The sequence below is a fragment of the Rutidosis leptorrhynchoides genome, chromosome 10 (genome assembly GCF_046630445.1).
Source record: "Rutidosis leptorrhynchoides isolate AG116_Rl617_1_P2 chromosome 10, CSIRO_AGI_Rlap_v1, whole genome shotgun sequence".
Classification (NCBI taxonomy): Eukaryota; Viridiplantae; Streptophyta; class Magnoliopsida; order Asterales; family Asteraceae; genus Rutidosis; species Rutidosis leptorrhynchoides.
In genome coordinates, this window is record NC_092342.1 from 34,524,468 (window position 1) to 34,551,075 (window position 26,608).

Sequence of the window (26,608 nt, forward strand, 5' to 3'; positions counted from 1 at the left end):
GGAAATTACTATATGATGACAGATCAAAGAAGAAGAAACTTGTGATAGAGGAATCCAAAGTTGATCCCGAGTTGGAGTTTTATGATCAATTGCTTCTCGAATTAATATACATTTTTTGAGTTTTTTTTTATTCCTTCTTGTATTTTGGTAATTTTCTCAGTTGCCATTACAATAGATTACATATTTTGTTTGTGTGTTAAATGTGATACTTCAAGATTTAAGGATTTGAAATGAGGAATGGTTATGTAATTCTAAAGTTGCCTTCAAAACGACAAACTGTTGAGTATTGTTCTTTACCGAGTAACAACAAAAAAACATTAAAAAAAATCAATCTATAACAATGTCCTTTTTTCTTTTTTTGAACAGCGATTGGGATCACCCGAGGGGACTTAACCACCCGTTGCGATCATCTCCCGTTTCGACTATGCCGATGCAGCGATAAACCCAGTCCCTTTACCCCTTGAAACCTTGAAACCGATCCAAGGGTACGACCAAGTAAAACCCCCTCACCTTTACCCCCAAACGATATGAGAAAGGTGTCATGGGTGGATATTTCATGGCAATGTCCTTTTAATTTGGCAACAAAAAAAATCACCAAGAATTAATGAATTTTGTTCAACAACAAAGAGGTTTTACATAAAACCAAATCAACATGGTAGAATCAATGAAGCATAGAAGTGGTTGGCCTAAGCAAACATTCATAATTCCATGTTTTCTCAAACCCACACATATGCCATCATCTCATAAACTACAAAATCTTAATTCCAAGATCTTCATAACATGTGTCCGTTGATATCTTACTATGTATCCATAAGAAATGCTGTTTCCTCCTTTTAGAATCATAAGAATCCGTTGCAAGGTAGTTAAATAATCAAAACGCGTTAAACTAAATGGATCATATGAGTAATAAATGTATCAATCTATTACGTATTACGGAGTACTACTTGTAATGGGTCAAATCAGCCCAGTACTTGTAATGGGTCATGGATCATAAACACCCAAAACCCATCAACAGCCAAGCTACTAATAGCCCACTCCTTCAAATGGGTCATGGGTCTAGACATACCCAAAACATATAAATTTATTAAGTGAAAAAACTATATATATACATATATATATATATATATATATATATATATATATATATATATATATATATATATATATATATATATATATATAGTGCAGAATAGAATCTCAATTTATTATATTATTACACAGAAAAGAAGATTCATTAATAATTCACACCACAATAACACTCACACTGCACGTACAGATAAGCAACTCATAAACTTCACACCACACCACACCACACCACACCACAATAACATTCACACGCACGGACAAGCAATTCATAAATCAACTTCAGACCACATAATTAACATTCCATGGATCGTTATGGAAGGGAGACAAACGGACGTTGCTAGTTCGTTTCCATTAAACCTTCCACTTCATCTTCCTCTACGAGAGTTGATGCCACCTGGTGCTCGGCTGATCCTTCTTGGGGCTCGGTTGGTCCTTCCTGGGGCCCGGCCAATTCTTTCAATTTACCGGTCCATTCAAAATATGACTCGTTGATTCTTATATCATCACATTTTTTTGCCATGATGTTGTACAAGTTGATAAGTATGGTGGGGTAATCTTTACGTACACTCTCCACAGACTGTAAAGTATGTGTAGTGTGAGAAACACTATTTCTAATGTTTGTTACCAAGCTGATACCCGGCTCATCAACAATTTCTTTCCATTTTTGTAATCTAGACAATTCGTCAAATACTTCTTTTGAAAGGGGAGGGGAAGTAACATCAGCTTTCTTTAACTTATTAATCTTATCCGGTAACACCTTTTTCAATTCTAGTGGCACCTTATTCGCTTCCGATAACACCTCAATCAGTTTCGTTAACACCGTATTCGCTTCCGATGATTCCCCCGTCACTTTCAGTAGTAAATCGTCAATGATCACTTCCAATGATTGGCTCTCACTGGAGGTGATCTCTTTGAATAACACATCAGGCCCATGATAATGTGTGAATAACCCTTCCATTTTTTGAAATGGATCCAATTGTTCTTCTAAAAGGGGAACATCATTAAGTTTCTGTAACTTGTCAATCGCTTTTGATAATTTCGTAGTCACTTCCAATGACACGTCTTTCACAGTCTCTAACACCTTAATCACTTTCGATAACACCGCATGCGTGCCAGTAACTGTCGGAGATTGGTGAATCACTTTCAAGTCTTCCTCTGCATTAGTCAATTTTTTCATTTGGCTCAATTGTTTCAGTTTTTGCAATTTTTCTACTGAAAAGGAAGCAACATTAACTGTATTTAACTTCTTAATCGCATTATTTAACGCTTCCTTATCATCCTTTGACAAATTATGCGATCTAAATTTTGATATGACCGTCTTCACTTTCGGTAACAGCGCCCTCGCATCCAATGACGCCTGACTCAGTTCCGGTAACTTGTCAATCACTTTCAGTGGCTCCACAATCACTTTCAATAACACCTCAGTCGCAAGATTATCTGTCAAAAACTCTTCAATTTCCTCGTAGAGTGGTTTTTTTTTGTCATCTTTCTTTGGTATACCACCTAGGTAATGACGAGTTTCCCTAAAAAAATCGGTGGCCTTACGTGGTTTAAAACGGAATGGGTGCGCTTTCACCTCTTCAAACTTTTTTCTAATAATAAGGAGTAACAAACAAAAGCGTATATAAATTTGGTTTAAATTAATGATGATAAATGTCCACTAATAATAATTTCTAATTATATGCACATATATCGAGAGTAGTTAGTTAGTTAGTACAGTAATAATGATAAACTATACAAGACATACATACCCTTTTGAACGGACAAGGAGACGGATGAGATCCTGTGCTTCCGCGGGGTATTTGGAGAGTTTCTTGAAGTCAACATCAGAACAGGCACCGTTATCAAGGTCACCAAGTTCACATCCAGTGAGAAAAAAAAAACATACTTTCCCTAAAGCTTTTAATTCTTCCTGGAACAAATCTTCCTCATCTATATATATATGATGTCATCGTATAGATGAAATCAATAGTCTGTTATCTAACTTTCATAAATTAATTTCTAATAATAAAATATTAATATAATATAATTTCCATCATCATGTAGATTTAATCTATAAAAAAAAAAAAAAAAAAAAAAAAAGACTTACATGGTTCCAATTCGAATTCATACGGTACGTCCTTGACCGATTGTTGTGAATCTATATGACGTCATCGTATAGATGAATCAGTTTGTTATCTAGCTTTAACAAATTTCTAAAAATAATATACTTCATCCGTCCCATATTAATTGTTCACATTCGACTTTAATACTCCGTATTTGATAAAATTTATATGAATGAATTGAGTTTTTAAACTCGCTTTTATTTATATATTTTTTATTAAATAATATATAACACAAATAAAAATATTTACAATCAAATTGTCAAATAAAGTATTTGAAAAATTGTGGACACTGAGGACGGATGGATAGAGTAATATAACATGTGTCATCATATAAATGAAATCTATAGTTGACTTACCTGTTTTTTTTCTACACAAAAGCGATTCGTCTTCAACCTTTGCAATGTAAGAATTAGCAGAACTATTTTTGCATATCTTGACATTATCTTTTGTTAAATTTACGTGCTTCCTTTTAGGCTTATGCTTATGCAAAGCCACGAATCCTTCAACAATGCCCCTAAATTAATTATTAACTAATTAAGTATTAAAAGGTTTTGTAAAATGGATAAAACTATCATGTAAATAATTAAGAATTCGGAATTAGTCAAGAAACAAATATAATATGATGGCAAAGAAAAACACACACACACACATATATATTATACATGTATTATTACTAGCTAACCTGACAAACTTTTCCTTCATCTTAGTTTCCATAAGCTTTAGCGTTTGAAGAAACTCACTTGAGATATGCTGAAAATCTTCGGAACCATAACGATAGTAGTAATCATCCTCGGATTGATGTGTAATTAGAATGTTGGGATGATTATGACGATTTTTGTAACCCTCCTTTTTAAGTCTCTCAACAATAGCAACATCATAATTAACATTTTTGCTACGATCATCTTTTAGAATCGATGTCATTTTTATTACTGAACCAAAGATGGTTTCTACATTCTGAGATCTAGTCTTAGAAGCGGCTTCTAAGTCATCAAGACGTTTCTTCTCACTTATAACTTTGGCCAAATACGTATCAAAGTTAACAACTTGGGGAACGGTATTATGAAAGGGGGAACTATATTCCCCATAACACAGCTTGCAATTTTCATGTCCACCATATTTGAATTCAGTAAACTGCATATAGCGTTCTTTACAACCAAAATAAACTGTGTATACAGTTCTCTTTAGCTTGATATAATACTTATACGGAACTTTACCATCACCATCAGCATATACATATTCATATTCATCAGAAAGGTCATCTGCATCTGCAGTCAGCGATACTTTATCAGAAGAAGAAGAAGAAGCATAACCGGCAATTCGAATTACATCACTCATCCCGTTTGGAAGTGGCTGAAAATAGCAAGAGAGATCAATTAGTTAAGCTGCTAAAGTGAAGATATTTAAAAGATTAAGCTAAGCTAGCTTGTCAGTAATTAGTGCGATTTCTTGAAAGAGTGAATTTTATTTTTTTCAAGGTTTTAGTGTTGGTGTTGAATATATACCTAAGTACCGAACATTTCACCATTAACAATATACGGAGTACTTATGTACATTATTATTTATTATAATTAAATATAAATGAAAAAAAAGGAGCAGATCAACCCTACGTACATACCTTGTCTTTAGTAATACCCTTCTTATGCTCATAGAACTCCCCGTCATCTTTGCGATACATGTAGTAACTAAGACCACACGTTTCCAAACCTTCACTTTGTTGATATATTGGTTTTGCATTCAATTTATACTCTATACAATTATTAGGTTGGAGTACATCTTTAAGATCAACAGATTTTTTCCACACGCGCAGTTCCTCTGTCGATTCATCAATCATCAAACATATTGGGGAGACAGAGAAGACAAAGTTCCATTTTGATATGCCCACATACGTAAGAATAGTGATAGGTTCTCCCTTCTTTTCAAGCACTTCTTCCTCAGTTTCGAAAAGATGTATTTGCTCATGGGGATAAGTCTTAGCATCATAGTCTAAATATTTAAGAACCGGGTGATCTTCTCTTGCAACACGATAAGGTTTTTGACCTCCCATAACAAAGCAGTTTTATTGAAATTTGTTGTTCTAAAAAAATAACAAAGCAGTTTGACTTGTAATCAAATTTGGGTTACGCAAAAATCATTTACTGTATATATCAACTGAAATTTAGTTTAATATTTTTCTACAAGATGATGGTACTACTAATAAAACAGTAACAAAGACTAGACCAGTAATCCGTTATGGGCTATATTTATACAGTAACACACACACACACACACACATATATATATATATATATATATATATATATATATATATATATATATATATATATATATATATATATATATATATATATATATATATATATATGCATATGCTTGGAATGTGATATACAATTGGTCTGTCTCCTGCACATGAGTCGCTTTCAATATAAACACCATATATGCTTAAATAGCACGTGATTAAGATTAGTACTCTTGTAGCTCATAGTAGCAGATTGTTGGTCATATATATATATATATATATATATATATATATATATATATATATATATATATATGTTGGTTTTGATTTTGGTTAGAAGAACTGATATGGTTGCTTAGTGAAGGATGTTATCCCACATCGGTGGGAGGAAGAAGTTGGAGGTGGGTGATTTGGTTATAAAAGGAGGTCATGAGCATCATTCCAACTTGCACCATATATATATATATATATATATATATATATATATATATATATATATATATATATATATATATATATATATATATATATATATATATATATATGTTGGTTTTGATTTTGGTTAGAAGAACTGATATGGTTGCTTAGTGAAGGATGTTATCCCACATCGGTGGGAGGAAGAAGTTGGAGGTGGGTGATTTGGTTATAAAAGGAGGTCATGGGCATCATTCCAACTTGCACCAATCAATACACTTTAAGTATTTGATTCTTTCTTTCTTACTCTTGTTTGAGATGTATTAATTAAATACTTTGGAGAGTGTAGTTGGCTTAAGAGAGTTGTCTATGTCATTGTAACAATTTGTGATATAGTGTATTTCTCTCTTTGGGGGCCCGTGGTTTTTCTTCTGTTTTGGAATTTTCACGTTAAATTCTTGTGTTGTGGATTGTTCTTATTTCTTTACTGTTTTTCATTGGGCGTTTGTTGGGAATTAGTGAGACCTTTAATTTTCCAACAACTGGTATCAGAGCGTTAGGTTTGACGGGGGGTCTCAGTTATAGGAGTCGAAGTATGCTCTGTGGTTGCTACGGGAGTGGATCGTCCACATCAGAAACCAGTTCTATTGATCGTACAGGGTATCTGGTTAGACAATATTTTTTTTGATTCATAGTAAGTGGTGTCAAGAATTTGTAGTGGACCGGGTGTTGGATTTTCCAATTCAACGGATCCTGTGCGCCACTCCACTACATTTGTCGGCCAGTTGAAACGTGGGCAAAATCAGAGAAAGTGTTGTTCTTAGGATACGGATACGATGTCGAAGTTCAGTCCAATGAGGTTTGATGTAGAGAAATTTGATGGGAGAATCAATTTTGGCTTGTGGCAAGTTCAAGTCAAGGATGTGTTGATTCAGTCCGGTTTACACAAGGCATTGAAAGGTAAACCCACCTTTGTTTCCAGCAGTGATTCTAGCTCTAAGTTCGATGAAGAAGAATGGGATGATATGAATTTGAAGGCGGCAAGTGCGATTCGTCCGTATCTTGCAAAGAATGTGCTTTCAAATGTGCACGGGTTATCAACGGCTAAGGAACTTTTGGATAAGTTTGAGCAGTTGTACCAGGGCAACGGCATCTCGAATCGATTGTGTCTTAAAGAACAGTTCCATACTTTACGTATGGATAGGGGTTCAAAGATTTCAGATCATCTGAGCATTCTGAATGGTATTGTTTCGGAACAGGAAGCTATTGGAGTTAAAGTGGAAGATGAAGATAAAGCTTTGAGGTTGATATTATCTTTGTCATCGTCCTATGAGCACATGAAACCTATTTTGATGTATGGGAAAGAAACTTTAAAGTTTGAATACTTTATTAGCAAGCTTATATTCGAGGAGAAAAGACTGGAAGGTAACGGGGTCTCGTTATCAGAAAGTACGATACTGTTGTGTTCGGATAGGCGGAAGAAAAGCTCCGGGAAGAATCTGGTATGCTGGAGGTGCGGGAAGACTGGACATGTAAGGGTTAATTGTCCAGGTGGAGCTAATTCGGCAAATGGTTCCAAAGGCGCTAATGATGTCTCCGTTATTACGGAGAGTGACGAATTCCTCTGAAGTCACGTCATCCTCATGGTGTGTCCGCGCCACCATGGAAAGGGATGTTCGTTAGCAGTTCCACAATTACACATGGGCATTGGTTTGGCGTTGATGCAGGTTGTGTGGTGGAAACTGATGTTGAAGCTGATGGAACTTCCGAAAAAGCCTAACGGGGAAGTTGCACCATAAATGTTCAGCTGGTTATTCAACATGTGCCGAGGTGAAATTCTTAGAATGGGATCTTCTAAGTGGTTATACTCTTACGGTGGAGTATGATAATTCTGTTTAGAGTTATGATTGTCTGTTATGACAATGATTGTCGGATCTTGACAATGTTTGATGAAGATGCAAGTTTTGTCTCTTGGGAGATAGTCAACGGCATGAAGATGAGGATCTTGAAGTTGTCGAGGAAGCATCTACATCGGTTATTCTTGCAATGTGGAAGCATAATTATCTTATTCTATCCAAAAGGTGGAGATTTGTTGGTTTCGATTTTGGTTAAAAGGATTTTTATGGTTGCTTAGTGAAGGATGTTATCCCACATCGGTGGGAGGAAGAAGTTGGAGGTGGGTGACTTGGTTATAAAATGAGGTCATGGGCATCATTCCAACTTGCATCAATCAATACACTTTAAGTATTTGATTATTTTTTTTCTTTCTTACTCTTGTTTGATATGTATTAGTTAAATACTTTGGAGAGTGTAGTTGACTTAAGAGAGTAGTCTATGTCATTGTAACAATTTGTGATATAGTGTATTTCTCTCTTTGGGGGCCCGTGGTTTTTCTCCTGTTTTGGAGTTTTCACGTTAAATTCTTGTGTTGTGGATTGTTCTTATTTCTTTACTATTTTTCATTGGGTGTTTGTTGGGAATTAATGAGACCGTAATTTCCCAACAACTGGTATCAGAGCGTCAGGTTTGACGGGGGGTCTCAGTTATAAGAGTCGGAGTATGCTCTGTGGTTGCCACGGGAGTGGATCGTCCACATCAGAAACCAGTTCTATTGATCGTATAGGGTATCTGGTTAGACAATATTTTTTTGATTCAGAGTAAGTGGTGTCAAGAATTTGTAGTGGACCGGGTGTTGAATTTTCCAATTCAACGGATCCTGTGCGCCACTCCACTACATTTGTCGGCCAGTTGAAACGTAGGCAAAATCAGAGAAAGTGTTGTTCTTAGGATACGGATACGATGTCGAAGTTCAGTCCAATGAGGTTTGATGTAGAGAAATTTGATGGGAGAATCAATTTTGGCTTGTGGCAAGTTCAAGTCAAGGATGTGTTGATTCAGTCCGGTTTACACAAGGCATTGAAAGGCAAACCCACCTTTGTTTCCAGCAGTGATTCTAGCTCTAAGTTCGATGAAGAAGAATGGGATGATATGAATTTGAGGGCGGCAAGTGCGATTCATCCGTGTCTTTCAAAGAATGTGCTTTCAAATGTGCACGGGTTATCAACGGCTAATGAACTTTTGGATAAGTTGGAGCAGTTGTACAAGGGCAACGGCATCTCGAATCGATTGTGTCTTAAAGAACAGTTCCATAATTTGCGTATTGTTTCGGAATGGTTCAAAGATTTCAGATCATCCGAGCATTCTGAATGGTATTGTTTCGGAACTGGAAGCTATTGGAGTTAAAGTGGAAGATGAAGATAAAGCTTTGAGGTTGATATTATCTTTGTCATCGTCCTATGAGCACATGAAACCTATTTTGATGTATGGGAAGGAAACTTTAAAGTTTGAAGACGTTACTAGAAAACTCATATTCGAGGAGAAAAGACTGGAAGGTAACGGGGTCTCGTCATCAGAAAGTACAGTACTGTTGTATTCGGATAGGCGGAAGAAAAACTCCGGGAAGAATCTGGTATGCTGGAGGTGCGGGAAGTATGGGCATATAAGGGTTAATTGTCGAGGTGGAGCTAATTCGGCAAATGGCTCCAAAGGCACTAATGATGTCTCCGTTATTACGGAGAGTGACGAATTTCTCTGAAGTCACGTCATCCTCATGGTGTGTCCGCGCCACCATGGAAAGAGATGTTCGTTAGCGGTTCTACAATTACACATGGGCATTGGTTTGGCGTTGATGCAGGTTGTGTGGTGGAAACTGATGTTGAAGCTGATGGAACTTCCGAGAAAGCCAAACGGGGAAGTTGCACCGTAAATGTTCAGCTGGTTATTCAACATGTGCCGAGGTAAAATTCTTAGTATGGGATCGCTAAGTGGCTATACTCTTACGGTGGAGTATGATAATTCTGTTTAGAGTTATGATTGTCTGTTATGACAATGATTGTCGGATCTTGACAATGTTCGATGAAGATACAAGTTTTGTCTCTTGGGAGATAATGTCAACGGCATGAAGATGAGGATCTTGAAGTTGTCGTCGAGGAAGCATCTACATCGGTTATTCTTGCAATGTGGAAACATAATTATCTTCTTCTATCCAAAAGGTGGAGATTTGTTGGTTTTGATTTTGGTTAGAAGAATTGATATGGTTGCTTAGTGAAGGATGTTATTCCACATCGGTGGGAGGAAGAAGTTGGAGGTGGGTGACTTGGTTATAAAAGGAGGTCATGGGCATCATTCCAACTTGCATTAATCAATACACTTTAAGTATTTGATTATTTCTTTCTTACTTACTCTTGTTTGAGATGTATTTGTTAAATACTTTGGAGAGTGTAGTTGACTTAAGAGAGTTGTATATGTCATTGTAACACATTGTGATATAGTGTATTTATCTCTTTGGGGCCCGTGGTTTTTCTCTTGTTTTGAAGTTTCCACGTTAAATTCTTGTGTTGTGGATTGTTCATATTTCTTTACTGTTTTTCATTGTGCATTTGTTGGGAATTAGTGAGACCGTAATTTCCCAACAATATATATATATATATATATATATATATATATATATATATATATATATATATAGGGGCAGGATCAATGGGGAAGTAACCAATCGGGGGGAAGCGGGGGGAAGCAAAATTTTTTTTTTTTTCATTTTTTTTTTTTTTTTTTTTGGCTTTTTTTCCGGCATCAAGATCACATGAAAATATGAACATTTAGAAGAGACACTTCGTGACGGAAAAACGATCGACGAAAATAACATTCAATATAATATTGTTAGTGAAGAATATGAACGTTTTTTTCTTCATGTTTTGAGAAGTAAAATTTAGCCCGATTTAGAGTTTAGGGTTTAGGGTTTTGGGTTTATTCCAAAAACCCAAAACACCAAACCCTAAACCCTAAACTCTAAACCGTTCGTGTTAAAAACTCAATCTAAATTCTAAATCTAAACCCTAAATCTAAACCCTAAACCCTAAATTTCTAAACCCAAGTAGACTTATGTTGGTCAAAATGGGAATGGATTGAGCTGCTGCAATGCTAAGGGTTTCAAATGTTTATGGGATGGCTGCAGTCTTGGTTACTTCATTCTGTTTTGGCAATGGTGGATCCTTAGTGATCTGTTTATTTTTTTATTTTTGATTTTTAGGTTAAATGTCATGAATTCTAGAAGGAAAAAAGGAAAATTATTTGTAAAGTGTCACGTTTGTTGTTTTAGCGGTGTGGTTATTAACAGGATGGCGATTTCAAGTGAAGTTTTGATGATCTTTCAAGGCAATGAAATTAATGTTGCTGTGAATTTCTGGATGGTCAAAGTCAATGCTGGTCAACGTTCTTTATTGAAGATTCAAAAGATCAGATTTGAAATATTGCAGTTGGATACTACTAAAAGAATTATGGAAGTGGTTTTTATGAGCAATTTTTTAATCTCTGATATTGAAGATATAAAGTCAAGAAGTCAAAGAAAGTCAAAGTGGAAGAATGTTTTAAAGAATATGGCATGCTGGACTTGTTTGCTGAATTCAGGTAAGTATTTCATTTATATTATTGAATGTGTGTTTTGTGCAGGTGATCACTTTTTTGTTTGGGATCGTGTTTAGAGTAGTTTTGTTGGATGGTTAAATTTTGTATAGTATTAGGTTTTGGTTTGTTTTTTGGAAGTGTATAGTTTGGTTTCTTTTCTAGTTTAGGGTATTTTGTTAAAGTGTTTCGGGTGGTCACTTCAAAACACCCGCCCCTTTTGTACCTTTTTTAATTATTAATAAAATTTGCCGGGGTACCGTCCCCTTTTCTGAATATCGAAACCCTATAAACCCTAATATCTAAACCCCAATAGCTAAAACCTCAACATACGCTCGAAAAATACGATAATTGTTATATATTACTTCTTCGAGCGTTTTCCCGCCAAAATAAAAACATTTATCACAAAGTGTGTCTACTAAATGTTCATATTTTCATCCCATCTATAATGTTCGTGAATAAAGTCTCTTCAAAAAACGAAAAAAAAAAAAGTTTTCGCTTCCCCCCGCTTCCCACCGATTGGTTACTTCCCCATTGATCCTACCAATATATATATATATATATATATATATTTATATATATATATATATAGGGGCAGGATCAATGGGGAAGTAAACAATCGGGGGGAAGCGGGGGGAAGCAAATTTTTTTTTTTCGCTTTTTTTGAATTTTTTTTTTCCGGCATCAAGATTACACGAAAATATGAACATTAAGAGACACTTCGTGATGAATGTTATTATTTAGGCGGGAAAACGATCGACAAAAATAACATTCAAGATAATATTGTTCGTGAAGAATATGAACGTTTTTTTTCATGTTTTGTGAAGTAAAATTTAGTCCGATTTAGAGTTTAGGGTTTGGTGTTTTGGGTTTATTCCATAAACCCAAAACACCAAACCCTAAACCATAAACCCTAAACTCTAAACCGCTCGTGTTAAAAACTCAATCTAAATCCTAAATCTAAACCCTAAATCTAAACCCTAAACCGGTAAGATTAGGACGTATACCGGTAAGATTCGAGTTAGATAAACGGGGCATCGACTTGAATAGTGTGAGATGCCCGATTTGTGATGGTGACATTGAGACGGTGGAGCATATACTTTTTTCTTGTCAAGTGGCAAAAGACATTTGGGCTAAAGTTCTTAAATGGTGGGGGTATAATTCGGCTATATTCGGGTTTGAGGATATTTTTAATGGTACTTTCGGTTGTGTAGCACAGGATCATAAAAAGAATCAATGGCAAGCGGTATGTTGGGTGGTTTGTTACATTCTATGGAAGAATAGAAATGCAAAGGTGTTCAAGAATAAGCTCGAGACGGTCCCATCTTTATTTAGCGAGGTTCAAGTTCTTTCATATGATTGGATTTCACGACGTTGCAAGGGTCATATTATGGATTGGCTACAATGGTTCTCACACCCTTAGTTTTAACCCCTTTTGTTAGTTGCAATCTTTGCAATTAGCTTAAGGCGATGTAATTTGTTTTCCTTATTTCTTTCGTGATGTATCGTGCTGTTAAGGTTGACCAGTCAACCATGTACTATTCGTGTTTGTTTAATATAAGTCTTTCTTGCTTTTCAAAAAAAAAAAAAATCTAAACCCTAAACCCTAAATTTCTAAACCCTAATATCTAAACCCTATAAACCCTAATATCTAAACCTTAATATCTAAACCCCAATAGCTAAAACCTCAAAATACGCTCGAAAAACACGACAATTGTTATATATTACTTCTTCGAGCGTTTTCCCGCCAAAATAAAAACATTTATCACAAAGTGTCTCTACTAAATGTTCATATTTTCATCTCATCTATAATGTTCGTGAACAAAGTTTTTTCAAAAAATGAAAAAAAAAAAAAAAATTTGCTTCCCTCCGCTTCCCCCGAATGGTTACTTCACTCTTGATCCTACCACTATATATATATATATATATATATATATATATATATATATATATATATTAGCTCGAGATAATAAACTTGGAAGGAGATCAGTTATTGTGTGTAAACACCTAGCTAATTTCTCTCTGTAATTCTGACGTAACAATCATTCGCTTACGAGTTACAACAATTCAAATTCAATTTCATTACTCAACTGTTGTGTGAGTTCCGAAAAAGAGTTTATTAATTAGTTCAACTTCGATTACTATTAGCCTAGATGTTCATAACAACTACCGATATCCAGATGACCGATTCGAGAAAAGAAAAATCAGCTAATTTTTAGATTCGAGTGTTTAAAGATGATTCAAACTAGTTTACGATGGTGTCATGGTGATATCTAGCTACAACGAGTTCAGGTGTTGATGAGAGTACGACGAAATATATGAATGATTAATTAGTTGAACAATTAAGATATGCCAGAAAAGAATAATCAAAATTAATTAGGTAGTTTACATGGAGATGAGGGAAAACCACGTACCAGTAATTAAAACACTAGAAGATATGATGCTTATTGTTGTTCAGTGAAGAATCGCTTTAATTAAACATAATAATAAAGAGAGACATCTTTAATTTGATTTGAAAAGTGTGTTTGTTGTGTAATTTATGATCACCGTTGATTGATTTTTTAACTCTATGTATATATGAGTAGCATAGCAACCTTCAATTAGGGGGTATTATTTATCAACACTTAATATGGTAATTAAAGACACGTTTTTTGACATTTTCCGGCCGGCCACCTTCTTTTTCTTTTCCTTTTCCTTTATTTAAGGTCAACTTGAGGTTGGTCCCAATGGTATTTTCCAGTTTTTTTTGCTTTCGCTTTCCTTCTATCGCAAATGTCTGATGACCCACTTTCCCCACTTTAAACCCTTTTCAAAATCTATCTATATTTATATACTTCCTCCGTTCCATAATAGTCAGATATTCCATTTTTGAATATCTTAAATTAATAGTCACTTCCATAATAGAAAAAAATAAGAAATTTAAGTTCTATTATGCCCTTAGACCATATATAATGGTGATGGGGTGATAAGGGTTTTTATGGGGTATAGTGCTGAGTTGGCAAATATGATGGGGGTGATGACGTGATAAAATTTGTAGTGGTAGGCGTGATGATTGTGTGATGGGTTAGATTGGTCCCACATTTTTATTTGTTTTTTTTTCATTTTTGTTTAAGTTATTATTATTATTATTATTATTATTATTATTATTATTATTATTATTGTTGTTGTTGTTTTATTAAATCATATAACTGTTATAATATATAAATATATATATATAAATGGATAGTCAATTATTGATACACAAAAGTAATATTATTGTATTACCTAAACTTGTGATATTTTTGCTATAAATAGCCATGAATGCAAGCATTAAACTTGCACCATTTCTCACACTTACAAAGTGTTTCTTTCTTTCTCTCCATTATCATCTTTATTCTTATACTTCATTATTAGTATTCTAAATCAAGAATCAAATCACTAAAGGTAGTTATAAGCCTACTGAATTATAACATCAAGAATCAAACCACTAAAGGTAGTTATAAGCCTACTGAATTATAACACGTTATCAGCACGATAATCTTAATACTAATTATGGTTGGCTCTGCCACCTAAATGATATATGGTCGGTTATACCACCTGAATAATATATGGTCGACACTGTCGTCTAATTATCATTTATGTTACTAACATTTATATTTCAATTATCTAACATTTATATGGCCGACACTGTCGCCTAATTATCATTTATGTTACTAACATTTATATTTCAATTATCTAACATTTATATGGCCGACACTGTCGCCTAATTATCATTTATGTTACTAACATTTATATTTCTATTATCTAACATTTATATGGCCGACACTGTCGCCTAATTATCATTTATGTTTACTAATATTTATATTTATGTTATATAACATTTATTAATGATTGCTTACATATGGTCGACACTGTCACCTACTTATCATTTATGTTATATTAAATTTATGTTTAATTTTTATATACTTATGAATATAAAGTGACTATAATTTATCATGTTGTTTGTTTTAATAGAAAATGTCGAATCTGGAAAAGCTTAAATTTACTCCTTTAGAATCAACTGGAAACAACTACATGCCATGGGTTATAAAAGTAAAAATGCATCTTAAATCAACGGGTATTCTTGAAGCCATAAATGAAAACAACACTTGTTCTGAAAAAGAACAAGCAACGGCATGTTGCTTTATTCATCAACATATTGATGAATGCTTACAAAATAATTATGTGACTGTAGAAGATCCCCATGTTTTATGGGAAGGTCTCAAAAGCAGATTCAATAATCAAAGAGAAATTTTACTTCCAGCTGCTATGGAACAATGGAGAACATTAAGGTTCCAAGACTTTAAGAAAGTAAATGAATATAGCTCAGCTCTGTATAATACATGTTCACAACTTAAATTCTGTGGACATGAAATAAGTGATGCAGACATGATGGAGAAAACTTTCTCCACAATGAATGCTGCAAACATCACAGTGCAAAGAAATTTGAGAATGCTAAAGTTCAAAACATATCCTGAACTTAATTCATATCTCTTAGTTGCAGAGCAAAATGATGAGCTATTAATGAAAAATCAGCAATCCCGTCCTACTGGTACACTTGCAATCCCTGAAGCAAATACTGCAAATAATTATAAACAGGGACAAGGACGCGGGCAAGGTCGTGGTTATAATAACCATCACCATCATCATGCCAAAAGCCATAACTATGGTAGAAACCATCCTTATGGTAATGGTAATGGGCGAGGACGTGATCGTGGTCGTTGCCGTGGTGGTCAAAGAAATAATAATCCACGAAAATATAAATATCAACCACAAAACAAGCCCACTAAACAAGATGTTGAAGAAAATTCTTCTAAAAATTCTGAAGAATCTTGCTACAGATGTGGTAGAATGGGCCACTGGGCTAATACTTGCCGAACATCTAAACATCTTGTTAAGATGTATCAGGATTCGCTGAAAGATAAAGAAAAGGAAGTAAACTTTGTGGATAACGTCGATCCAACAGTCACTGAGAAACCATCTGATTTATATGAAGATTTCTTGAATGTTTAAGTTGTGTGTCTTTCGAAAAATAAACGATTTAATATCGTCTGTCTTTGTCATTATGTTTGCTAAATGTTTCAGTACTATCTATTTGCGTTTAAAATATTGTGTAATATTAATGTACTCACTATTTATTTCTTATATATGAAGTTCAATATGAATTTTGCTGGAATACAACATCAATCAAGTGGTGGAGATCTCTGTATAGCAGACAGTGGAACTACACACACTATACTTAAATCCGAGAAATATTTTATTGATCTAAAACCAACGGAAGGAACTATACATACAATATCAGGACCTGCTAACTTGATAAAAGGGATAGGAAAGGCAAATTTCATACTACCAAATGGTACAAAATTTTTAATAAATGATGCCTTATTTTCTCCCAAGTCAAGCAGAAATTTATTGAGTTTCTCCGACATATACCTTAACGGGTATGATTATCAGTCAGTGACAACAGAAAATGAGAAATATTTAAGTATCACTGACAAGAGTCATGTGGTTGAAAAACTGCCAAGACTTAGTTCTGGATTACATTATACACATATAAATGTACCAGAAATACATATGGTAGTTAACGAAAAATATATTGATCCTGGTGTATTCAGTTTATGGCATAACAGATTAGGCCATCCAGGATCAACAATGATGAAAAGGATTATTGAATGTACTCATGGACATCCACTAAAGGATAGAAAAATCCATCATGATACAATGGTTCCATGTACATCTTGCTCTCTTGGAAAATTGATAACTAGACCCTCACCACTTAAGGTTGAGAAAGAATCACCAATGTTTCTTGAAAGAATTCAAGGTGATATATGTGGACCAATTCATCCACCATGTGGACCATTTAGATATTTCATGGTTCTAATAGACGCATCTAGCAGATGGTCTCATGTTTGTCTGTTATCAAGCCGTAATGTGGCATTTGCAAAATTTCTTGCCCAAATTATTAAATTGAGAGCTCATTTTCCTGATTACACCATTAAAAGAGTGAGACTTGATAATGCTGGTGAATTTACATCTCAAGCATTTAATGACTATTGCATGTCTATAGGAATTGTTGTTGAACATTCTGTTGCTCATGTGCATACACAAAATGGTTTAGCCGAGTCATTGATTAAACGTTTACAGTTAATCGCTAGACCATTGATAATGAGAACAAAACTCCCTGTATCTATATGGGGTCATGCAATTTTACATGCTGCTGCATTGATTCGCATCAGACCAAGTGCAAGTCATAAATATTCCCCCCTACAACTTGCTTTTGGTCAAGAGCCAAATATTTCCCATCTTAGAACATTTGGTTGTGCAGTGTATGTTCCAATTGCGACACCACAACGTACAAAAATGGGTCCTCAAAGGAGGTTGGGAATATATGTTGGATATGAAACATCTTCAATATTAAGGTATATTGAACCTATGACAGGTGACGTTTTTACAGCACGTTTTGCTGATTGTCATTTTAATGAAACATTGTTCCCTAGATTAGGGGGAGAAATGAAAAATAAAGAAAATGATGTTTCATGGTGTGAACCTCAATTAAAGTATCTTGATCCTCGCACAAAAGAATGCGAGACAGAAGTTCAAAAGATAATGCATATACAAGAACTTGCAAATCAATTGCCTGATGCATTTACAGATACAAAAACGGTGACAAAATCATATATACCAGCAGTAAATACTCCAGCTCGAATTGAAATTCCAAAAGCTGGCAATAACGTCACTCATGAATCTTTGCCACGTCAGAAACGTGGAAGACCAATTGGTTCAAAGGATAAAAATCCTCGAAAAAGAAAATCAGCTGATAATGAAGTAAAAGAAAGTGTTCAAGAAGAACCACAAATCAGTACTCCTACTGCAGAGGAGATTGATGATGTCAATACAGAAATTGCAATCAATTATGCATATTCAAAAATATTATGGAACCGAAATGAAATGAAAAATCTTGATGAGAAATTTTCATTTAATGTTGCATATGACATCATGAATAATGATGATGATCCAGAACCAACATCTATGGTTGAATGTCAAAATAGACATGATTGGGCTCAATGGAAAGAAGCAATACGAGCTGAATTAGAATCACTCAATAAAAGAAAAGTTTTCGGATCCATCATTCTCACTCCTAAAGATGTGAAACCTGTAGGATACAGATGGATTTTTGTCCGAAAAAGAAATGAGAAAAATGAAGTTACAAGGTATAAAGCTAGACTTGTAGCTCAAGGTTTTTCTCCAAGACCGGGAATTGATTATGAAGAAACTTATTCCCCTGTTATGGATGCAATTACTTTTAGGTACTTAATCAGTCTGGCAGTTTCTAAAAATTTAGAAATGCATCTCATGGATGTTGTGACTGCTTACCTATATGGATCACTTGATAGTGATATATATATGAAGATACCTGAAGGATTTAAGGTACCAGAAGCATCAAATGCAAAACCCAAAAAAATTTATTCGATTAAATTACAAAGATCTTTATATGGGTTAAAACAATCGGGACGTATGTGGTATAACCGATTAAGTGATTACTTGATAAGCAAAGGGTATACAAATAACCTTACTTGCCCTTGTGTTTTCATTAAGAAAACAACATCCGGATATGTGATCATAGCTGTTTATGTTGATGATCTTAACATCATAGGTACAAATAAAGAGATCTATGAAGCCATTCAACTTCTAAAGAAAGAATTTGAAATGAAAGATCTCGGAAAAACCAAGTATTGCCTTGGTTTACAAATTGAGCATATGCCTAATGGTTTACTTGTACATCAAACAACATATACTGAAAAGATTTTGAAACGTTTCAATATGGACAAGGCAAAACCATTAAGTACTCCTATGGTTGTTAGATCACTCAATGTTGAAACTGATCCATTTCGTCCATGTGAAGATCATGAAGATATTCTTGGACCAGAAGTACCATATCTTAGTGCAATTGGAGCTCTTATGTATCTTACAAATTGTACAAGACCTGACATTTCTTTTGCAGTTAATTTGTTGGCAAGGTTCAGCTCTGCTCCTACCAAAAGACACTGGAATGGGATCAAACACATATTTCGATACCTTCGAGGAACTACTGATTTAGGATTATTTTATTCTAACGAATCAAAACAAGATTTGGTTGGTTATGCTGATGCAGGTTATTTATCTGATCCACATAAAGCTAAATCTCAAACTGGATATGTATTCCTAAATGGAGGTACTGCAATATCATGGCGTTCTCAAAAACAAACACTTGTTGCTACATCATCAAATCATGCCGAAGTGATTGCATTACATGAAGCTACTCGGGAATGTTTTTGGTTGAGATCAATGACACAAATCATTACTGATTCTTGTGGACTAGAACGCGATAAAAGTCCAACAATTATCTATGAAGATAATGCAGCTTGCATAGCACAGATGAAAGAAGGGTATAGCAAAAGTGACCGAACCAAACACATACCTCCTAGATTCTTCTCATACACTCAAAATCTCATTAAGGACAACGAGATTGAAATGAGATATGTTCAATCCAGCAAAAACTCTGCTGATCTTTTCACGAAAGCACTTCCAACTGCTATTTTCAGAACACACGTTCATAACATTGGCATGAGACATGTTCAAAAGATGTAACAACCGAAGCGATGTCTACTTGAGGGGGAGTCAACTCCATGCTGCACTCTTTTTCCCTTAGCTAAAGTTTTTCCCACTGGGTTTTCTTTAGCAAGGTTTTTAACGAGGCAGTAACTTACAGTTGATCTTCAACAAACAAAATTGCTATCCAAGGGGGAGTGTTATAATATATAAATATATATATATAAATGGATAGTCAATTATTGATACACAAAAGTAATATTATTGTATTACCTAAACTTGTGATATTTTTGCTATAAATAGCCATGAATGCAAGCATTAAACTTGCACCATTTCTCACACTTACAAAGTGTTTCTTTCTTTCTCTCCATTATCATCTTTATTCTTACACTTCATTATTAGTATTCTAAATCAAGAATCAAATCACTAAAGGTAGTTATAAGCCTACTGAATTATAACATCAAGAATCAAACCACTAAAGGTAGTTATAAGCCTACTGAATTATAACAATAACAGATTTTTATAGTTTGTACTGTGTTATTTATGTTTATATATTTTTGAGTTTAAAATGTATTTTTAATATATTAAGAGCTATTTGTAAACATTTATAAAGGCTAGGGACATAATACGAAAATTTCTTATTTCAATTATATCATAGTCTTCCTCCTTGAACCACTAGATCCCAAATTCATTTATTATATTTGATCTTCTTTTTTTCAATTGATTGTGAGGTGTCTCTTTATTGATGGATGTCCCTTTCAAACACGCCAAGCTCTCCCCGTGAAGCTCACATCGCACCGGTCGATTTTGGGTTGCGTTACGGCACCATCAAGGCGTGATGGTGGTGTTTTTCAGGTGATAACGATGCGTTAATTAAGGTCTTAATGTATGTGGATAGAATTAAAAGAGAAAGAAAAATTAAGGGTAAAACTTGAAAGTAAACTGAAAGTACAGTACTTTTATGACATTTTCTTAAACTGTGTGTTTTTTTCTGAGAACTATTATATGAGACGGATGGAGTACTAGTTTTATAAGCTCGTGCGTTACTCGACAATTATATAAATTCGTATTGATACTTATCACATGTATAACACAATTACAATGAAAACAACCCTTTTATTACTAATAACATTTGTATCGAATACATTAAAATATTGAATAATAACGCAAAGGTTATGAGCTCGTCCGTTGGAATCATTTTAACTTCAATTGACAAACAATCGATAAAACATCAAACATGAGCTCATAAAAAAGTTCTTGAACTATGCGTTTTTTGTGTGAAGACAATAGACTTGAGCCGGAAGGAGTAATAATTAGTAAATATTTTCAACATAAGAAGCTTATCAATTTTATAACATATATTTGTTAAGAGGGTTTGTAGGCATAAAAGCTAAATACAAAAATCATTTTCCTATTTAATTATACATAAATCTAGATCTAGACGTTGAGAGTTTGTAGGAACTAAAAAAATAACTTTTAACTTAATTTTAGCAATATTATGTCAAATATATGATAAAACACTAATATGTAAAAAAAAAGATCATAACTTTTCGACCAAATTAGTAAAGAAAAATCATAACTATTTGACGAAATTAGTAAAAAAAAAAAAAAAAAAAATACCTTTTCGACCAAATTAGCAAAAAAAAAAGATCATACCTTTTCAAGCTCTTTCAGAAGAACGTGACACATTCCACGTCTACGAGACTGAACTCTAGTTCCAACAAAAGGGAGTTCAGCTACCTTTTCTCCGTAAACCCTTGTAACATTTTAAATAAATCAATATTTAAATCACTATAAATATGCATACATACAAAAATAATAACCTGACTCAATATAACACCTTACTGCAGCCACTGAGATTAGCTCATCATCTTTCTCCAGAAGAACGGTATAAAATCCCTTGAAGTTGAACCGATTCAGCTCTGACCTACCGTTAAGATTAAATAGTTATTACAATACAAACATTATTGTTAATAACGAGATTCAGTGGTATAAAATCTCTGAGTGAGAGGCTCTATGACGGGATCAAAGCACTCGTGCATTACTTTAATAACGAGATTCAGTTTATTATAAATCTCCATCGATCGCTCAATATGTGAGAAATCAAGATTGCAGCATTCGGGTATATCAGTCTTCTTGTATTTCAATAAAGTCCATGTTAAGTTATCTTTCCCTACCCGAATTGACTTTCCCAAAAGTTGTTGAAGGCATATATATATCTGCAGATACATGTTATAAAGTGTTCTTAGCAGTCATTTTTTATAAAGGTTCAAACTTTGTAGTTTATGTTCATGCTTGAATACAATAAACCGATCTTACATACATAAAAACGTTTATCATTCAAAAAGTATTGAACTTTACACTTTTTACTATTATATGGTATGAATTTTCCAAATTCTTATTGTGAGGTAATTAGATTTTTAAAAAGTCCATTGTATGCATTGAACTTACAAAGAAAATGTCTTTTTATGTAGCCAAAAACATATAAATATATGTTTTTAGAGCTTACTGTAATACATACAATAGAAATTTTCTAAGTTCGTCCCATACAATAATAAAAACAAACGTGTAAAGTTCCATACAATTTGAAACAATAAACACTACATAAAAATGATTGTTTAACTTGATGGTTTAACTATATTCATACCTCTTCACATTTTGTACTGCAAAACCAATCTGTTTTACGATTATTCTGCAACTTAGACAAACATTTGTATCTTTTCAAGCACCCAATATGATCTGAATTACATTTGATGATCAAAACGACAAACTTAAAGCTTAATATAACAAAAGAAAAAAGATTTAAGTAAACGTACATTTATTCTCACACTGTTCACAACCTAGAATACTACTATCTGTCCTTTGTTCACACTTTTCACCAAATCTATTTCGATTACAAATTCTGCAACAACACGATGGGCAATACCATTTGCCATTCGGGACCTCCTAAACAAGCAAAAACACTGGTGTAATATATAAAAAATTCAAAAAATGGACTTGAAAAGTGTTTGGTTCTTTTCCTATCCTGTGATTGGTTCTTTTCCAGCCAAAGTGGGTAAACTTGAGGTGACTTATCAATGGAAACCGCCTTTATGCACTCATTGCAAAGTGTTTGGGCACTCTTTTAATACTTGTAAAATTAGGCCTAAAACAGAAGATGAAGTATCTGCACAAGTGTTAAAAGATGCTTTGAAAATCAACAATGATGGTGAAACAGTTGATTTAAATAACCAGTGTGTTGAGGACGGCTTTAAAGTTGTTGGTAAGAAAGGAAGGGTATTTCATAAGTTGAATTTTGATAATAATAAAAGTCAATGGCAGTCAACAGAAGCAAAGGTATCAAGCAAAATGCAGTTAAGAATAATTATGGTATTAAAGACAATATTGTTGTGGAGGAAACAGATTGGAATGTGGAGTCCCAGAAAAGTTGAAATCATAATGTTTTAAGGAAAAAATGGACTTGAAAAAAATTAATGACTAAACTAACCTTGAGTCCAAGGCAAAACGTGTGAAATGAAGACGGGCATTTGTCACAAAGTACTAACTCACCTCCATAATGACAAACGGAACATATATAATCACTCCCCTTAACCCTCGAATCGTTTTTGAATTTTCGCAAGCCACAATTTTCTTTAAAGGAAAGTAAATAGTAATCAATTACCGCTTGTGAAAACGATAAAGATTCAACAATGTTTAAGTCTCGTTTATTGAAATCAAGTGAGCCCGAAAAAGTAGATTCAGACGAACATTCGTTTAACTCCTTACAAACATCTTTGAGATAATTAAATCGCTTTCCATTTGGGTCAGTATAACGATATCTAATCGAGAAATTTCTCCCTGGACTTTTAGCCTCTTTTTTGACCTCAATTTTTCAACCCAAAAACAAAAGATGTTGTCGAACCTTAACCGTTGTCGAATGTGACGGCCTACGAATGTGACGGCCTACGGCTACCACCCGATAAGCACGCGTCATAATACTCGACAACCGCTTCGGGATAACATTCGGCCCGAGGAACTATATTGGGTCCCGCAAGACAAAAGTAATCAGGTAAATTTGACACTAAAGTGTCAGAACTCGAATCGAAATTTGAAAATCCAGGAGGATATAAAACATTTTCATCATCAAGATTAAGAATTTGTTTGTTTATATCATTTTTAGAGTTCAATCGCTCGAATATACCTTTCATGGTGAGACAAAAGTTATCAAAGATCACTTCTTTAACGATTTCTTCCCACTTTTCGATCGATGGGCACGTCCAATTCATCATATCGTTAACAAAACCGTTCTTAATACTTACGTCATACCAAATTTGTTTAACGGAAACAAGAACCGGCCATTCAAGCTCAAGTTCTTCAAGAACTTGAAGAAAAACCCAATCTTTACGAAGCTTCCATTTATCGGTAGTTGGGTCCCACTCTCGAGTTGGGCGAACGTTCTCAAATCGGGCCACAATATCATCGTTTAAATCGGGAAAGAAAACTAATCTCTCTTCACAACTATCATTATAATCGAAAACAACGCCTTCCCACCAAGCATTATCATGGAAAACATCGACACATTGTCCATAATGAAGAGAGTTTTTATTAAAGGTTAAATTTGGAGGAACGGGTCGTATTTTGCAACGATAATTAGGAAAGTTAGATGATTTCCAACTGGTTACAGTGATCAACTCAATTAAACCGTCGGGTTCATCATTAGTAAACAAATGATCATATTTGATTACACGAATTTGGGCTTTTCGGTGAATCACAGTGGCACTATGCCAAGAACCCTCAAACCCCTCTTTGAGACTTCTTACCTGAATCATTTTCAAGATTAAAGATACAATATTTCAGTTCTAAAACAACCTAAAAACCTATTCTAATAAAGAAGAAGTATTTCAGGAACAATATTTGCAACCTTGCTATATATTGTCAAAAAAGTTTTGATTTTTATAAATCTATAAGCCCATGTAACAAAAACCCTCAATTTATTCGGCATCAAATTTGTATCATTAACCAAAAGACTATAACTACATAACAAGAAAGCTAATCCGTATATATCTAACTAATAAGTTGAAGTGAACACCAACAACATGAATTAATTTAAAAAACCCCCAAATAAATAGCAGTACGGAGTACCATTTTCAACATTAATATTAATAAATAATACAATGTAGGAAGACACCAACAATGTAATTAACAAAAAAAGTGATTGTTAACGAAAAATAACATAGAAAAGGCACAATTTAGTTGAAGAAATTACTTCAATTTTTTGGTTAGGAAGAAGCTTAGTATTAACATGGCTGCTGACTATCTTCTTGCGTTTTCTCGATTGCTCAAAATCCAGTCTTGTTGTGTTCATCTTACCGACTATCGCCCATTGATGAATTCTTTTTAGAAAAGATTGAATTTTTATAGTCTAGTTCGGTGGTGGATTCTACTTGTATGAAAATGAACAGAGTTGGAACTTGAATAGAAAAAAAAGTGCAAATACAATATACACAAAAATACAATATACACAAGTAGATCATTTGTGTACTGAGTGGTATTATTATGGAGTAATTATATTTAATATTAATATTTTATTGGCTCTAAAAAATACTACTACTCCGTATATTAATTGGGGGAGATACAGATAAGAGTTACAGTACTTTATTGAATTGCAGAACTGCGTGAGGTGACATCTGTCATTTCAATTAGCCGTCGAATTGATGATCTTCGATCAAACAGAACAGGGGCGGCGGCGATACTGATTTTCAGTTTTTAATTTATGTTACCATTTTACCCCTAAAACTAACTCTCTCGGTTCATACAAGACTTTGTGGCAATTCTATCAAAAGGTACTTTGTTACTTTTTTTTTTTTTTTTTTTTACTTTTATAGTACTTCCTATACTCCTTCTGTCACATATCTATTGTCTCAAGACAAAAAATAGATAGTTTAAAAAAAATATTTGTCACATGTACCTTTTTGTTCATTTTCCAGTTATACCCTTTACTTTTTACCTATATTTTTATCAGGGCCGGTCCCGAGAATTTGAGTGCCCGGGACGGTGCGAAGCAAAAGGGCCCCAAAACCCGTACAAGGATAATATTTTTTTTTGGGCCCAAAGATAATACAAGCAAAAAGGCCCAAGATTACATGAACTAGTATAAGGAAAAAAAAAATTTTTGGGCCCCTTAAAAAATTGGGCCCTGGACATATGTCCACCTTGTACCCCCCATTGGGCCGCCCCTGCTTTTTATCTTACATGTATAAAGTAGGGTACAAAAGAAATTTATCACATTATTCTTTTCTATTAATAGAAGTGGACAATTAATTTGAGACATCCCAAAAAGTAATAATGGACAATAGATATGGCACGAAGGGAGTAATGTTTAAGAAGTAGAAGACTACGCCTTTCGCCATCGTTTTTAACCTAAGGTGAACGTTCTACCTCCAACCACCGGCACTTTGTCGGTGGTGTAGTCGCTTTCTTTTCCCTTTCGTTGTTCGGTTACTCGTGGTTTTCCCTCAACCTGGTGGCCATATGTGCTCCAACGACCATAGACACCGAAAACCACTCCGAAAAACTCGACAAAGCTACCAATCTACTAAGAACCCGAAGGATTGCCCCCCTCTGAACAAGTTATTCGTGTTTTTACGAAATTCTCGACTTCAATACTTCCATTCTTGCTATTGGAGACGGGCTTTAGAAGTTCACCATTGACTTTTAAAAA

General features: G+C 34.2%; 2 protein-coding genes across 8 annotated transcripts; both read right to left on the reverse strand.

Moving 5' to 3' along the window:
• Positions 1-1,224: 1,224 nt before the first annotated feature.
• LOC139871607 (uncharacterized) lies at positions 1,225-25,344 on the reverse strand. Of its 7 annotated transcripts, none has more exons than XM_071859326.1 (13): positions 25,154-25,344; positions 24,089-24,707; positions 22,725-23,074; positions 22,556-22,647; positions 21,954-22,127; positions 21,749-21,835; positions 21,565-21,664; positions 4,807-5,265; positions 3,874-4,541; positions 3,548-3,705; positions 3,176-3,226; positions 2,838-3,018; positions 1,225-2,609 (listed from the first exon to the last, which is right to left on the reverse strand). In XM_071859326.1, the coding sequence occupies exons 8-13, from the start codon at positions 5,233-5,235 to the stop codon at positions 1,424-1,426; spliced, it is 2,673 nt and encodes an 890-aa protein (XP_071715427.1). In that variant the 5' UTR covers positions 5,236-5,265; positions 21,565-21,664; positions 21,749-21,835; positions 21,954-22,127; positions 22,556-22,647; positions 22,725-23,074; positions 24,089-24,707; positions 25,154-25,344; the 3' UTR covers positions 1,225-1,423. The 7 variants fall into 7 exon arrangements, with proteins under 7 accessions (XP_071715427.1, XP_071715424.1, XP_071715422.1 ...); XM_071859323.1 differs by having other exon boundaries at positions 1,225-2,678; positions 22,725-23,053; positions 25,154-25,343; XM_071859321.1 differs by having other exon boundaries at positions 1,225-2,678; positions 21,749-21,830; positions 25,154-25,343.
• Positions 21,482-24,716, reverse strand: LOC139870184 (uncharacterized). Its single transcript, XM_071858024.1, has 8 exons — positions 23,855-24,716; positions 23,396-23,760; positions 22,835-22,854; positions 22,556-22,685; positions 21,943-22,127; positions 21,749-21,835; positions 21,565-21,664; positions 21,482-21,487 (listed from the first exon to the last, which is right to left on the reverse strand). The coding sequence occupies exons 1-8, from the start codon at positions 24,714-24,716 to the stop codon at positions 21,482-21,484; spliced, it is 1,755 nt and encodes a 584-aa protein (XP_071714125.1).
• Positions 25,345-26,608: the final 1,264 nt, after the last annotated feature.

Coding starts and splice junctions, on each gene's coding strand:
- LOC139870184 (XM_071858024.1), bottom strand. CDS start 24,716: ATGATTCAGGTAAGAAGTCTCAAAGAGGGGTTTGAGGGTTCTTGGCAT. Junction 22,128..22,555: donor GCAGTACAAAATGTGAAGAG/GTATGAATATAG, acceptor ATGTATCTGCAG/ATATATATATGCCTTCAACA. Junction 21,836..21,942: donor GTTATTAAAGTAATGCACGA/GTGCTTTGATCC, acceptor TCTTAACGGTAG/GTCAGAGCTGAATCGGTTCA.
- LOC139871607 (XM_071859322.1), bottom strand. CDS start 5,235: ATGGGAGGTCAAAAACCTTATCGTGTTGCAAGAGAAGATCACCCGGTT. Junction 3,706..3,873: donor ATGAAGGAAAAGTTTGTCAG/GTTAGCTAGTAA, acceptor TAATTAATTTAG/GGGCATTGTTGAAGGATTCG. Junction 3,019..3,175: donor TGAATTCGAATTGGAACCAT/GTAAGTCTTTTT, acceptor ATATATATATAG/ATGAGGAAGATTTGTTCCAG.